This window comes from Orcinus orca, chromosome 8 (assembly GCF_937001465.1).
Source record: "Orcinus orca chromosome 8, mOrcOrc1.1, whole genome shotgun sequence".
Classification (NCBI taxonomy): domain Eukaryota; kingdom Metazoa; phylum Chordata; class Mammalia; order Artiodactyla; family Delphinidae; genus Orcinus; species Orcinus orca.
Genome location: NC_064566.1, coordinates 84,424,684 through 84,441,405, shown reverse-complemented (window position 1 = coordinate 84,441,405; position 16,722 = coordinate 84,424,684). Strand labels below are relative to the sequence as shown.

Genomic DNA, 16,722 nt, shown 5'->3' with positions numbered 1-16,722 from the left:
TGTCATCTTTCAGACCCCAAGCTTCTCTCCCATTCCCTTAAGACTCAGGAGGTAAGACGCACAGAGCCCAAGGCGGAGGGGGTCATTACTCAGGGACCGAGGGACAGAAACCTGTTTGACCGTGTCCATTTGGGGAGCTACCCCAAATAAGCTGCACTAACAACCCTTGCTATGCCCCTCGCAAAAGTCAACCTAATTTTCACTGTAACGGAGAGCAAGCCCTTCTCTAGTCAAAGACTCTTCGCAGAGAAACAGGCACTAAAAGCTCTGGGAGGCGAAAGGGATTGTGGGAACGCCGGTCATCTCCCCGCAGACTCATGGGAAATGTAGTGCAGTTTTCTCCAACATGGCTGCGCCCAGGAGAGTTGATGTGCTTGTACCCTCTGCGGCTTCTGGGGATAGAGTGGGAGAAACTGCCGAAGGAGAGAGCACCCGCGTGGCGAGAACCCAGCCTGAGTCAAGGCGGAGGTTTGTGGCACTTCTTATTGGCGGACATGATGGATGCAAATCGCCGCTTTCTCTTTTTGGCCTCTTCCGGTCTCCTCTATCTGCCTCAAGAGCTTCGGACCTCACCAGGGAGAGGAGGGATGGTCCGTGGGCAGTAGGTTGTCTGTGCATGGGGTGGTCCTGTCAGAGTTTGAGGTGCACGTGCTTGTATTTGTTGCGGGTGCTCACGTTGTGTCCGTGTCAATGTTCTGTTTCTTTTGGGGTTGGAGACAGGCGGTTGCAACCTGAGGAGTGTTGGTCAGTGGTGTTAGCTTTAGGGTTTTTTTTGACCCTGCCAATGCAGTGAAGAAAGGATGTTGCTGGTGGTCTGGTAGCTTACAAAGCTGAATCTTCCTATGCCCTTTTTTGAGTAAAACCGGAGACCCCTGGGCTTGTGGTACTGTGAGCCTATAGTTTGGGCTGATTTCATTTAACAGATACTTACTGAGTACTTGCTGAACTCTAGGCACTCAAGTGATGTGCCTTCAAGTAGGTCACAGCCTTCTGGGTGAGCCCAGCACACAAACAGGGAATTATAATATAATGTGAAAATTGCAGGGATAGAGATACACATTAGATATTAATGAAAACATTGAAGAGGGCCACCAAGCTCAGAATCCTGGCAAAGAGGTTTAGGAGGTAAGATGGCAAGTTTAATAAGTTTAGGATTACTCAGTAAGCGTTTATTGAGTAACTCCTAGGTGCTAGGTCCTGTTCTACGTGCTGAGTGCTACAGGGTGAATAATACAGACCAAAAAATCTCTACTTTCTTTTTTTCTTATTTCTTATTTATTTATTTATTTACTTTATTATTGGCGGCTCGGGTGAGGCACGTGGGATCTTCGTCGAGGCATGCGGGATCTTTCTTTGTCGTGTGAGCTTCTCTCTAGTTGTGGCGCGTCGGCTCCAGGGTGCGTGGGCTCTGTAGTTTTCTGCACGAGGGCTCTAAGTTGAAGCACGCGAGCTCAGTAGCTGTGGCGCGAGGGCTTAGTTGCCCTGCGGCATGTGGGATCTTAGTTGCCCCGCCAGGGATTGAACCCTCGTCCCCTGCATTGTAAGGTGGATTCTTTACCACTGGACCACCAGGGAAGTCCCAGAATCTCTACTTTCATAGAGCTTACCTTCCTAGTAAGTTAAAGGAGGAAGACAGAATAAAGACAATTACTGAGGGCATTAGAAAATATAGAGTAGGTATTCTTCAAAGAATTAAAATGAGGTGATATGACAGTGATGGGTCAATTTTTTCTAATCATTAAAAAAAATTTTTTTTAAATAGGTAATGCAATTTGAATAGCTGCTAAATTCAAAACTTACAAAAGAGGAGCTTCTCATTCCTGTACCTACTCTACCTGTTTTCCCTTCCTGGTGGCAACCCATATCACTGATATCTTGTATGTTCTAGAAACCTGTATGTATAATTTGTATGCCTGTACTGTACTTTATAACCAGGGCTCATTTGATAGGAATTGAAGTTGTTTCCAATCTTTGCTATTAATTAAATTTAATTTACATACTAGCATAGGAACATTTGTCTATACTGCTTGGTTCATTTAGGCTGTCTTATTTAAGGAGAGCATAGACACACATATTACCATTACCATTTAGGCAATATCCAATAGGATGTGTTGGGGTTAAACTTACTAACAGAGCAGATGTGATTTATAAACCCTTGTTATCCTATGGAGAGTGTGCTTAGGCTGGACTCAGCATGGCTGGTATTCTAATAAATAGTGACCTGGCTCCTGTAACATCCCATAACAGTCCCGTAACATGGCAAGGAGCACGCAAGCCTTTGTGCAAATCCCTTGTGGGAAATCCCTTGGCCAGAGAAGTGGCCTTGTTAGAAAGGGGCACCTCCACATCTCAGCAGCTGGTATCAGCCTATTCCTTGGTAAGGTGACTCTACTGGTCTTTCTTCACATGGAGTAATATTGCCTCACTGAGGGAAGAAGGGAAAGGGGATGACAGAAATGTGATTATGAGGCTCCATCTACTGGTGCTGGACTCTAAGTGTCAGACTTGAAAAAATGTATTCAGCATCATCTTTTTTCTCATTTCTTCCACTTTGCAGTCTTTGCTCATGTAACATATTTAGAAAAAAATTCTTAGTAGATTCATCCCTGTTCTTCATTGCTAACTGCAAAAATGATGATCTTGGAATGGAGTGGCAATAAGATAATTCTTTTGAGGGTGCTCAGCTTTTCTTGGTCTTCCTAAACAAGTCTTATCTGGCTCTTCTGGAAATTAACAGTAATTTAGTAATAGACGTATTTAATACTTTTTACAAAGTTATGAGACAGTGTCAAAGAATAACACAGCCAGACATTAGTTAAAGCAGGGAAAACAGACTTTATTTAGTAATTATTGACAGTAGGAGAAAGAGCTAAACTCCATTCCAATTTGTGTGGAAGTGATTAGGGGGTGTGTGTGTGGGTGCTCAGTAGAGTCGGAGAAGTAAAAAATTATAAAGGGTGGGTCAGTGTAAATGCAGTTAGGCCAGCTGGCAGTTGTCAAAGTTAGGATTCCATCCTGTCACAGAGACTGAGAGACAGAGGCCCTGTCCTTCCTGATGATTACATTTCAAAGGGGGAATTCCCTGGCAGTCCAGTGGTTAGGACTCCGTGCTTTCACTCGGAGGGCGCAGGTTCAATCCCTGGTGGGAGAACTAAGATTTTGCAAGCCTCATGGTGCCGCGAAAAAAACAAAACAAAATAAAAAACATTTCAAAGGAATGGTTCTCAGGTTCTTGAGAGAGACATGTCTGAGTTGCAGGAGATACATGTTCACAATTGTAAGCTGGTTTTTCTTTCTTTTTTTTTTTTTTTGTGGTACAGTGGCCTCTCACTGTTGTGGCCTCTCCCGCTGTGGAGCACAGGTTCCGGACGCGCAAGTCCAGCGGCCATGGCTCACGGGCCCAGCCGCTCCGCGGCATGTGGGATCCTCCTGGACTGGGGCGTGAACCCGTGTCCCCTGCATCGGCAGGTGGACTCTCAACCACTGTGCCACCAGGGAAGTCCCGTAAGCCGTTTTTAATAAGTGCTTTAAAAAAGAAGGGAGGTCAGGGGCCTATTGTTAGGAGATGTTAGAACAAATAGTAAAATATCCAGGCAGCATTTTAAGTTTTCTCAGGCAGCCATTTTAATGGGGAGCTGGGGTCATCCTAGGGTATGGCTTTATGCTGCTATAAGCTAGAGTTTGGTGAAGTTTTTTAGTGCAGGGTTTGGATGGAGTTATGTGCCAAGAATAGGCACTATTTTTCCTGTTTTATAGGTGAAGAAACCTAAGCACAGAAATAAGTAAGTAACTCGCACAGGGTCATATAGCTAGTAAATTGTAAACCTGAGGTTTAAACCTAGAACCTGGACCCCTAAACACTGTGTTATACTGTCTCAAAAAACTGAAGGAGGCTCTGGGGAAACAAAAATATGATTTAATTCTTGTCATCAAAGAGCTCATAGTCCAGTGGAAGGGGACAAACATTAGAACAAATAATTAGTGCAATGTTAAAAATATATATTCAGCTGTCCCCTTCCTGTGTAACGATGACTCCTAAACCTTTCTGTCTAACCTCAGTTCTTCTCATTTTTCCACTTTATGTTTTTCATCTGCCAGCCAGACATTGCAACTGTGTATCTGAACGGTACTTCAAACATTATATCCTAAATCTGACTTATCACCTCCCTTACTGAGCAGCTCTTCCTGACCCTCTTCTGACTTTCCAGTTTTGGAATGACATCACTAGCCTCTCAGTCACTCAGACTCTGTCCTGCTAGTAACTGATCTCTGATTCTTCTCTCCCTCATGTCCGAGTAGTCATCAGGACTATTGATTATTCTTGAACTTTTCTTTTGCCCTCTCCCCTTCTCTCCCTATTTCCTTTCTTCCTACATACAGCCTTCACCCTACATCAGGCCAGCATTTTTACTTGTTAAGCAGGGTTATTGCAAGTCCTTTTGCCTCTCATTTCCCTATTGTGCAGTCCAGCCAGCCTGTTTTACTGGCCTTACCTCCTATCACATGTGCTCCATGTATTAGTTAAATTGGATTACTGGCCGTTGTTTCAATAGTCTCAGCATTTTTCTCTGTACATAAAGATTAATAATTAGAGTTTTGACTGTTTGAGAGCTGTTTTGGAATATGATTTATTTTTATTTTTATTATTTTGCTCTGCGCTGGTCTCTCACCGTTGTGGCCTCTCCCGTTGCGGAGCACAGGCTCCGGACGTGCAGGCTCAGCGGCCATGGCTCACAGGCCTAGCCGCTCCGCGGCATGTGGGATCTTCCCAGACTGGGGCACGAACCCGTGTCCCCTGCATCGGCAGGCGGACTCTCAACCACTGCGCCACCAGGGAAGCCCTGATTTTTTAAAAAATAAATTTATTTATTTTATTTATTTTTGGTTGTGTTGGGTCTTCATTGCTGTGTGTGGGCTTTCTCTCGTTGCAGTGAGCGGGGGCTACTCTTCGTTGAGGCATGCGGGCTTTTCATTGCAGTGGCTTGTCTTGTTGCAGAGCACGGGCTCTAGGTGCGTGGGCTTCAGTAGTTGTGGCACGTAGGCTCAGTAGTTGTGGCTCGTGGGCTCTAGAGTGTAGGCTCTAGAGTTGTGGCGCACGGGCTTCGTTGCTCCGCGGCGTGTGGGATCTTCCAGGACCAGGGCTCGAACCTGTGTTCCCTGCATTGGCAGGCGGATTCTTAGCCACTGCACCACCAGAGAAGTCCCTGGAATATAATTTTATTTAACTTCTTAAACTTATTTCATTTGCTAACTTTGAAGACTTTCAAGTGGGTGAAGAGTGGAATCAGTGGATAAGCCAATATTCTCTGCTCTAAAAAATTATGTCTACTACTCACTGTCTTTGCCAGACACATCTATTTCTATTTTTAGCTTCTGTTCTTTATTGCCTCACTGGATACCCTCCCTTCCACGTGACTGTATATTTCTTGTCCTTTGATACTCAGCTCAAGTCCCCTTTTGTTTTGAAGTTCTCCCAAACTTTTCCAGTTGACATTGATCTTATCTTTTTTGTCTCTAATTTGTATCACATCTAAAGACCATTAACACTTAATTATCTAAAGACACGTCATATTCTTTCATTGTTTAATGTTTGTTTTTCTCAACTAACTTATAAACTGGTTGAAAGCATAAACTATGTATTATATTTGTATGCTGTAGAGTGCTGAGACCATAAGTAGGCATGTGTATATTCACTCATTATCATTTGTTTATCCCTTCAACAAATTTTTGTTGAGCACCTACTGTGTGCTGGCATTCCTTGGAGTTTACATCCTGATGGAGGAATTAAGCCAGCAAATTAATCATCACAAATTGTGTTAAGTTCTGTGAACAAAATAAAATAGACTTCTATAATAAAGCATAATGTAGGGTGCTGATTTGGATAGTGCAAAGACCTTTTTTGGAATAGCACTCAGTAACTACTTGCTGATTGACATATTTCAAAAAAAATGAAAACACAATTCTATGGGGTTCTTATACCTGTTATTTTAAAAATTATAGATACAAAAATATATAACATATAGCTTAAAAATAATAAACACCTAAACCACCACCTAGCTTAAATATTTTTGATGCCTCTATGTGTCCCTTTCATATCACAGTTCTGTCCTCCCCCCATGAAATAACTTCTCTCCTGAACTTTGTGTTTATCATTTCCTTGCGTTTCTTTGCATTATGCTACATATGTATTTCTAAACAACATATGGCTTACTTTTGGATTTTGAACTTTATATAATGGAATCATACTGTATATTCTTCTGTAAATTTTGTCTGTTTGTTTCTCCCTTTTTTCCTTTCCTAACATTATGTTGTGAGATTTGTTTGTGGCACATTTTACCTTGGACTTCATAAGTAAAGGGAACGCATGTGGGAAAATATCTCACTTAATAGCACTAAAGCATTGACATGTTTTGTAGAACCTACCAGAGATGCTATTAGATGTTCTTGCTTCTTTGTTACCTTCTTAAATATTCCTTTATTGTCCATGCATCTGTTTGTTCTCACTTCTCTTTGTTGGTGACAAGTATGGTAACCATTTAAAAATTATCGCATAGAAATATTTATAAACTATAAAATACATGAATAGTATTATTATAACTGTTTCTTGGGACTCTTTAAGGTTGACATTTTATACTTTTTTTTTTTTTTAAGTATTGCCATGGACAGCAACCACCAAAGTAGTTACAAACTCAGTAAAACTGAGAAGAAGTTCTTAAGGAAACAGATTAAAGCCAGGCATACTTTGCTGAGACATGAAGGCATTGAGACAGTATCCTATGCTACTCAGGTGACCTAAAACTATTATTATCATTTGAATGTAAATGTATTGCCATGTTAGTGTGTTCTAAGTAATATTTCTTAATAATTGCTCAGAGAAGAAGGCTATAATTGTTCCATCATGTGTTACGATCTGTGTTAAATATACATATGATAAGACCTGCTAACTTTCTATTTGGGGACATAGCCTAGTATAGTTTGAATTTCCACTGAGGAAGTTGTAATTCTGTATTAATAACAATAACACTATACAACTGTTTACAGTTTACAAAGCATACTTATATTCATTATTATATTTAATTCCCTAGAAATCCTTATGAGGTAGATGAGAAAACTAAGGTTCTGAAAGGTTGTGATATGTCCATTGATATAAGGTGCTGAATAGAAACCTAAAGCTAGATCTTTTGTACCCTAATGCAGTCTTCTTTCTTCTATTCCTAACTTCATTTCTATTATAAAGTATTTGATTATATGCTGTGAAACATTTCTTATTTATGAGACCTCATTTACAAAGCCTTTTTATTTTCTTATGGGCAATGATTAAATGATATATATGTATGTATGTATAGATACCCCCCCACCCGCCTTCCACACACACACACACACACACACACACACACACACACACACACACACATACACACAAACTCTTCCTGGGCTATGAATGAGAAGAACTTATTTTAACTCTTAGCTTCTCCACGTATTTGTACATGAGCAGTACCCTTTGACTTCAGCTTTCTTCATTTGTAAGGACATAGTATTACATACTTTTTATTCCATTGGATTGTTACATTCTAAAGAGAACACGTATATGATAGTACTTCTTAGTCATTAAAATACCACATGAATGTAAAGTATTCTTATCATATTCTTTCTGGTTGTAAAGATATAGGATAACAGTAGTAAGGCAGCTTAGCTAGCATCTAACTGAGGACCAAAGACATACAATTTAGGAGGTGAAGCTGGGATTAAAATTTAGACCTCTTGATTCTCAGACCAGTACTCTTCTCTAATGCTTTTTCTGTCTTCTGTACTGCATCATAGTTTAGGAATGAGTGCTCTATTTAGGGAGATTTAATATTACCAGGTAAAAGGCCCAGACTTATATTTTCTTAAATATTAATAACTTCAGGCCCTCTCACCGTGGCATCCACGCACAGTGTGCCTCACGCCCAGGTTCCTGCACTGTTCCCTCGCAGCCATGAGACGCCAGGTGCTCCTTCTGCTCCTGCCACCCGTGCTGGCCACACTGGGGGCTCGGGGGCTCCATGACCGATGAAATACAGTGTAACGTGATGAGGCAAGCTGCCTGTGGTGGGAGATGCATTCCTGTGGCCTGGCTCTGCAACGGAGGGCAGGAGTGCCTGGATGGGGCGGACGAGCAGTGTGCTTTGCAGGTGCGAAATCTTCATCAAGCGCTAATCATTGAAGAAACAGTTGTAAGGTATCATCCAAAAAAACCAGCATCATGGAGAATTTTTCCTTTCCTGAAGTACACCTTCAATAAAAGCACATATACATGAAAAAAAAAACAAACCCAATAACTTCAGAGAATTTAAACCAAATCCCTCAAAAAAGGATGGAGTGGATAATAGATTAGAATTAATGTCTGCACGCACTTCCTGCCAAGACCACTGAGGCTGTGAGGCATTCAGAAGATTTATGATATACCCTATTTTCATCAATTCTCAAGCATAACTGGCATTTTTTCCCCTTACAGGGGTTGTGAAGACAAGTGGTAAGAAAAGAAATGGGTTAAGTTTCTTTGCTGCCTCTGAAACTTGTTTCTGGTTGAGGTTGACTTTTTTCTTCAGATCTCTAGAAGCTTTAATCATATTTTATAGTATTGTATTAATGTGTTTATTAGTGTGTGTGTGTATACTTACATACATATAAAGTATTGGCTGCCCCATGAAAGAACAGAGCTTTACTTATTATCCAATTTTTTTTTTTTTTTTTTTTTTGCGGTACGCGGGCCACTCACTGCTGCGGCCTCTCCCGTTGCGGAGCAACAGGCTCCGGAACCGCAGGCCCAGCGGCCATGGCTCACGGGCGCAGCCGCTCCGCAGCATGTGGGATCCTCTCGGACCAGGGCACGAACCCGCGTCCCCTGCATCGGCAGGCGGACTCTCAACTACTGCGCCACCAGGGAAGCCCTATTATCCAATTTTATAATAATTGTTTTATATTCTTTTAAAACAGTGTTCTAGATATTCCTATTTTATGCATATGAAGCTAAAACATTATGTTCTACACTCATAAATCAGGTGTTGGCAGACTACTGTCTTCAGGTCAAATCTGGCTTGTGAGATAAGAATGAGTTTTCCATTTTTAAGCGTTGTTTAAGAATAAAACAAGACTATGTGGCAGAGGCTTATATGACCTGTGAAGCTTAAAATATTTACTATCTGGCCCTTTTCAGAAAAGTTTTGCCAATACCTGGTATAAATGATGAAACTGATGAGTGTAGGCCATCAGTTGTTTACTTTTGTTATGCTACAGAGTTTAAAGATCTTAATGCTGTGTAGAATGTTTTTTAAGTACAGATGGCACTAGGCCATAAGCATCAGAATAAAAATAGAAAACCTCCCCTACCTAATTCCTTGAGTAAAGTTGAACAGGATTGTAAATGACAGGAAGTAAGCATGATATTTACAAAGGAAAAAAATTTAATTGCAAAATGACTGAATAACCCACAAACAGAGGAAATTTTTCCTGTTTTATGTTCAATAGAACTTGTAATTGTTTTTTTCTTCCAGCCAGTACCTTTACCTTTAGTTTTTAGTAAACATTGTATAATGGTTATATCAAAAAGTATGGATTCTGGAAACTGACAGAAGTAAATTTGAAACCCAGCTCCAACTAATCACCATCTTAACCTCATTTTTCTGATTTTTAGTTTCTTTCTGTATGAAGTGGGGCTTATATTACCCACTTTGTAGGATTGTTGTGAAGATTATGTTAATGAAGATTGAGTAGGTAAAAACATATAGCACAGTGTCTAGCAAAAAAGCAAGTATTGGGCTTCCCTGGTGGCGCAGTGGTTGAGAGTCCGCCTGCCGATGCAGGGCACACGGGTTCGTGCCCCGGTCTGGGAAGATCCAGCATGCTGCGGAGCAGCTGGGCCCGTGAGCCATGGCCGCTGAGCCTGCACGTCCAGAGCACAGGCTCCGCAATGGGAGAGGCCACAACAGTGAGAGGCCCGCGTACCACAAAAAAAAAAAAAAAAAAAAAAAGGCAAGTATTATGTAAATCCTTGTTTCTTCTCTCTGCCTCCTCTTTCCGTTTCATTGTGTTAAATTTATGAGCAGTGAAAGTTATCTTTTAATTTGTATGTATATGGTCATTAAGAAATGAATATTTTACTGAAAAGGCTATTAAAAATCAGTATTATTTACAATATCTTATTTTTAAATTTCATTTAAAAATAACAGATTGATATCAATTGCTCATGTTACTTTCTTTTTTTTGTTTTTTTTAGAGCCTGATTGTTGCCAATGGTGGTTTGGGTAACCGAGTGAGTAGGAACCAACTGCTCCTGGTGTTAGAGAAGTGTGGATTGGTGGATGCTCTCTTAATGCCACCTAATAAGCCCTACTCATTTGTAAGATACAAAACTGTAGAAGAATCCAAGAAAGCCTATGATACTCTCAATGGAAAAGAAATAGTGGATGACTTAGGACAAAAGATTATTCTGTACTTGAATTTTGTGGAAAAAGGTATATCATACAGGTATCTTTTTAAAAATGGTTTTTGCTTTTGTGTGTTTTCTTTTCTTACCTCAGTTGGAAGTTTCAGTTATTGTGAAACAGAATTGAATGTCAGTTAAGCAACCCCTTTTTGTTTAACAAACATTCTTTAAGTGCCTAGTTTGTACAGGCATGGGACTAGTAGTTGAAGGGAGGTGATTTAGACATAGCTTACCAACCTAACAATACATTTATTATGTATGCATGTTATTTTGGAGCCCTGCTATCTAATTGTGTCTTTCAAAATTTATTGTTGAGGATTTAGATCACCAATTTATTTTACAGTGTCTACCCAGAAGCTTTCAATGAATCACTTAGGAATTAATTGTGATCCAAATGATTACGTGCCAAGGTTCATGATTATGGAGGAGCAACTTTAGCTACCAAAGATCCCCAAAGCTTTAGAGTGGCGATGTCCAGTAGAACATTCTGTGATGATGGAAATATGTTCATATTTTATATCTGTACTGTCCAACACGATTGTTTGGTTTTTAAATTTAATTTTATTTAAATTAATTAAGTTAACTAATTTAAATAAAAGCTTTGTAGACTGATTTACAGAATTGCTGCAGGGATTATTACATCTTTTCACCACTGAGCCATGGAAATGAGATACATTGAGATGAACTTAGACTTCTAATCTCCTCCTATTATATTCATTTGCCAACTATTTAGGCAATTAAAGAGTTTTGTTTAGATATGCTGGGAGTGGGTAGGAGAGTAGAATATGATCAAATTTATGTTTTATAAAATAAGGTTCAAAGGAAACTTTAACTCCTTTATAGATATATTTTAGAAGTTATAATTCTCAGTGTCTATATGTACTTAATTTTTAAAATTTCTTTAAAAATTTCTTTAATTTATTTATTTTTGGCTGCAATTGGGTCTTCATTGCTGCACGCCGGCTTTCTCTAGTTGTAGTGAGTGGGGGCTACTCTTCGTTGCGGTGCACGGGCTTCTCACTGTGGTGGCTTCTCTTGTCATGGAGCATGGGCTCTAGGCGTGCCGGCTTCAGTAGTTGTGGCACGTGGGCTTAGTAGTTGTGGCTCGCGGGCTCTAGAGCTCAGGCTCAGTAGTTGTGGTGCACGGGCTTAGTTGCTCCGCTGCATGTGGGATCTTCCCGGACCAGGGATTGAACCCATGGCCCCTGTATTGGCAGGCGGATTCTTAACCACTGCGCTACTGGGGAAATCCAATATGTACTTAATTTTAAATCTGACTTAAGCTTTCAGATTTTGAAAACTAGATTTTTTCGTATTTTGTGTTTGTGATCAGTTTTTGAAAATTGTATGCTTTAGGAATAAGTCTTTTTTTTTTTTTAAATTGGGGTACAGTTGTTTTACAATGTTGTAGGAATAAGTCTTAATCAAAAAATATTGTCCTTGGGTTTTCCCCCATTCAGCATGTTGAACACTGTAAGAAATTGCATGAAATGAGTTTTGGAGTGTTTTTTATTTGAAATCCTGTATTAGGTCCAGATGTACTTTTTTAATGTATTTTTTATTGAAGTATAGTTGATTTACAAGGTTGTGTTAGTGTCTGGTGTACAGCAAAGTGATTCGGTTTTATATGTGTGTGTGTGTGTGTGTGTGTGTGTGGAAAAGAATATGAGAAAGAATATATATGTATGTATACATATATACATACATATATATTCTTTCTCATATTCTTTTCCATAATAGTTTACTACAGGATATTGAATATAGTTCCCTGTGCTATACAGTAGGACCTTGTTGTTTATCCATTCTATATATAATAGTTTGCATCTGCTAATCCCAAACTCCCAAAACCATCCCTCTCCCACTGCCCGCCCCCCTTGGCAACCAACCACAAGTGCATTCTCTATGTCTGTGAGTCTGTTTCATTTGTGTCATATTTTGGATTCCACATATAAGTGATATCATATGGTATTTGTCTTTCTCTTTCTCACTTACTTCCCTTAGTATTATAATCTCTAGGTGCTTCCATGTTGCTGCAAATGGCATTATTTCATTCTTTTTTATGGCTGAGTAGTATTCCTGTGTGTGTGTGTGTGTGTGTGTGTGTGTGTGTGTGTGTGTATGTTTGTATTTACCACATCTTCTTTATCCATTCATCTGTCAATGGACATTTATGTTGCTTCCATGTCTTGGCTATTGTAAATAGTGCTGCTATGAACATTGGGGTGCATGTATCTTTTTGAATTATAGTTTTGTCCTGATGTATGTGCAGGAGTGAGATTGCTGAGTCATATGACAACTCTATATTTAGTTTTTTTAAGAAACCACCATACTGTTGTTTTACACTCTTCTATTACTTGACCATAGGAGCAAAAATGAGTATTTAAATTTTTTTATTCAATATTTAGAATCTGGTTTGTTTATGGAGGTGCATACTGTAGATATTATGAGAAACCTTTTTTCTTAGTGAGATTTAAAAAGTGGCTTAATTGTGTTCAAACAAAATATTTAAGTAAATACTGTTCTATTTGCTATTGGTAATTGCAGTGGATAAAATGTACCATAATTTTTATCTTGGCCTTTATTTTTTGTTTTTAATATGTTGTGTGCCTTTCAGCATTCTTATTTCTAAAAATGAGGTTTGGGGTTTTATGAACTGATAAATGGCTATTGGACAGAATTATTTGTCTATGAGAACTTTAAGTTTTGTATTTTGACTATTTTAATTTCATTTCCCCAGCACAGTGGAAAGAGTTGGGGCTTCAAGCCTTGCCTCCAGGCCTCATGGTAATAGAAGACATTATTTCTTCTGAGGATGAGAAAATGCTTTTGGAAAGTGTTAACTGGACAGAAGATACAGACAATCAAAATTGTAAGTAAAACTTTAAATCTGGTATTTAAAAGTTTCTGCAAAATGCCTTATCCTCCTTTGGTTTATTAAAACTCTGTTTCCTCAAAATTACTGAAAGTACCCTGGATACAATGTTAGGTAAGTCATACCAACAATTCTTAAGAGCATTAATAATAAATAGCATTTATATAGGTATCAATTTAAAACTCCAAACTGATTAATATTTATTAGTCAACATTTGTGCAACTAACATTTATAAGCCGTTTTATATACAGTTGGTTGTCTGTTCCGTATCCATGAATTCCGTCAACCATGGATTGAAAATATTTGGGAAAAAAAGAGAAATTCCAAATAAATAAAAGAAAAAGAAAAAAGAAAAATTCCAGAAAGTTCCAAAAAGCAAAACTTGAACTTGCCGCATGTTGGCAACTATTTACATAGCATTTACGTTGTTATTTACAACTATTTTACATAGCATTTACGTTGTACTAGGTATTGTAAATAATCTAGAGATTATTTAAAGCATGCTGGAGGATGTGAAAGCTGTATGAAGGTTACATGCAAATACTGCACTATTTTATGTAAGAGACTTTATTGTCCTTGGATTTTGGTATTTGAGGGAACCAATCCCCCAAGGATACCCAGGGACAACCCTATATTGTCTTATTTGGTTCTCTCCACCCTAAGACAAATTTCCTATGAGGAATCAGCAGTTCAGTAACATATCATTATAATGTAGTAAGAACCTCCTGGAGAAATTTACAAATTCGTTACTTTGACTCTTTTCCAGATCATTAGCAATCTTATGAGTGGCAGTGGACATGTTTAGCTCTTTCAGATTGACTGGGTGAAACCCTTAAAAGTTTGTTTCAATTTTAGACTTAAAAGAATAGCAGCTATGAGGTAGAATGTTTCATTTTACTAAAGACAATAATTTAGCAGTTAACAAAAGTTACCATTACTAAACCAATCCTTATTCATAAAGTTGACTTTGAAATACATGAGGAATCAAATTCTTTTTCTCCTAAATAGTTTACTTTCTTCTCTTCATACAGTTCAAAAATCCTTAAAACACAGAAGAGTAAAGCATTTTGGCTATGAATTCCACTATGAGAACAACCATGTAGATAAAGATAAGCCATTACCTGGGGGTAAGTAATTGTTGTGTTTTTTTAATACATTAAAAAAAATTTTTTTTAATTTATTTATTTAATTAATTTATTTTTGGCTGCATTGGGTCTTCATTGCTGCATGCAGGCTTTCTCTAGTTGTGGCGAGTTGGGGCTACGCTACTCTTTGTTGCAGTGCACGGGCTTCTCATTGCGGTGGCTTCTCTTGTTGCGGAGCATGGGCTGTAGGTGCATAGGCTTCACTAGTTGTGGCACGCGGGCTCAGTAGTGTGGCTCGTGGGCTGTAGAGCACAGGCTCAGTAGTTGTGGCACACAGGCTTAGTTGCTCCGTGGCATGTGGGATCTTCCTGGACCAGGGGTCGAACCCGTGTCCCCTGCATTGGCAGGCGGATTCTTAACCACTGCACCACCAGGGAAACCCAGTAACTGTTAATAAATAATAAGGGCTGGTAAAAATTAATATATTAATAATATTAGGATATCATGGTTGAGATTATTTTTCATTTGTCATTTGTAGGTAAACTTATGAAACAGTTGATTAAATTTAAACCATTTTAATTAACTAAATAGTGTCGTTTTGTGTTAAAAATGTTATACATATAAATAAAGCTAAATTTAATTTCTCTTGAACACTATCCATACTCCCATACTCCTCTTCAGAAGTAGTACCATTAACAGTTTAGTGTATACTATTTCAATCCTTATAAATGAGTTTACATCCAAATAACCTGTAAACGTATATAGGTGTTAACACGTAGTATTACACTGTATGTTATAAATTGTATATTCATATATTACCACATTATCACAATATGTCTTAGAGATCTTATATAGGTTTTCATTTTACTGAATGTTCAATAATAGCTTATTCAGTTAATTTCCTTTTGCTAGACATTTAGGCTATTTCTAGTTTTTAGCTGTTACAAGTTGTGCTGCAGTGAATATCTTTGTATACACCTCTTTATGCATTAAAGCAAGAGTTGCTCAAGGGAAACTACTAAATTAGAATTGTGTCAGAGTTATGTTCGTTTAAAAATGTCAATAGACACTGACGAATTGCACCCTAAAAAAGCTATACCAACATACTCTCACGAAGTGTGCACCTCCTTCCCCCTACCCCTAGCAGCATGTGATATTGTAAAACTTTTAACTTTATAATCACCTGATTACTAGTGAGGTTGGCCATTTTTATTTCCTTTTCTGTGAATTCTTTTTCATCTTCTTTACCAGTTTTTTCTAATGGGTGGTCAAATATATTAATAAGAATTTGCTACATAATCAGGATATTAATCCTTTGGTAGAATTGTTCGTTGGAGTTAAATTTATCTGTATTTTTATGACTTTAATCTTATTTAAATATTTCCTTTGCCTCATGAAATAACATTTATGACTCCAATAAAAGTAAGTTAGTTCCACTTTGAAAAGCATGTTTTTTAAAGAGAAATAATTTAAAATAATTAAATTTAAAGTAAATTAATAATTTAAAATAACAAAAAAGAAAGTGGTCAGGATAATTTCCAGTATATAATATCATAAATGTTATAATCTTATTTCTGTTTTACAAAATACCAAAATTGTTGTCTGCAAAATTGTTCTTTTGTACATTTTATTTGATAAAATCAATAAAATAACTTTAAAAGATTCTTAAAATTTTGTTTTAATTTTACTTTGCTTGTGAGTTTACTGTTACGTTTGGATCTGACCACTAAACTAAAAGCTGTGTGATTTTGTTTTGTTTTGTTTTGTTTTTGCGGTACGCGGGCCTCTCACTGTTGTGGCCTCTCTTGTTGCGGAGCACAGGCTCTGGACGCGCAGGCTCAGCGGCCATGGCTCACGGGCCTAGCCGCTCCGTGGCATGTGGGATCTTCCCGGACCGGGGCACAAACCCGTGTCCCCTGCATCGGCAGGCGGACTCTCAACCACTGTGCCACCTGGGAAGCCCCAAAGCTGTGTGATTTTTATCATAGTGACTATTTTTTCATTCTTGGGTAAAACATGCAAAGTAAATATTTTAATATGTTTCACCTTTATGATTACTGGTTTCAGGTCTTCCGGACATTTGTGATAGCATTTTGGAGAAATGGTTGAAGGAAGGTTTCATTAAACATAAACCTGATCAACTGACTGTTAACCAGTATGAACCTGGGCATGGTGAATATTTCTTCTTCTAAAATTCCAGTCATATATTTCATAACTAAGTGGGTTATATAACTCTAAGATCAAAGATAGTATTTTTTAGCTCGAACTGACTCTTAATATGCTTATGTTTGTTACCT

General features: G+C 38.4%; 1 protein-coding gene across 4 annotated transcripts in view; it reads left to right on the top strand.

Moving 5' to 3' along the window:
• Positions 1-334: 334 nt before the first annotated feature.
• ALKBH8 (alkB homolog 8, tRNA methyltransferase) overlaps positions 335-16,722 on the top strand; it is a 74,328-nt gene continuing 57,940 nt past the window's right edge. The window contains exons 1-6 of one of the 4 annotated variants that reach the window (XM_004284013.3): positions 340-468; positions 6,652-6,787; positions 10,259-10,496; positions 13,206-13,337; positions 14,372-14,467; positions 16,493-16,597. In XM_004284013.3, coding sequence (XP_004284061.2) covers positions 347-468; positions 6,652-6,787; positions 10,259-10,496; positions 13,206-13,337; positions 14,372-14,467; positions 16,493-16,597 — 829 coding nt within the window. In that variant the 5' untranslated portion in view covers positions 340-346. Of the gene's footprint in view, positions 469-3,374; positions 3,505-6,651; positions 6,788-10,258; positions 10,497-13,205; positions 13,338-14,371; positions 14,468-16,492; positions 16,598-16,722 lie in introns of those variants that run through there. The other 3 variants (XM_033413415.2, XM_049714089.1, XM_033413414.2) reach the window with 3 other exon arrangements.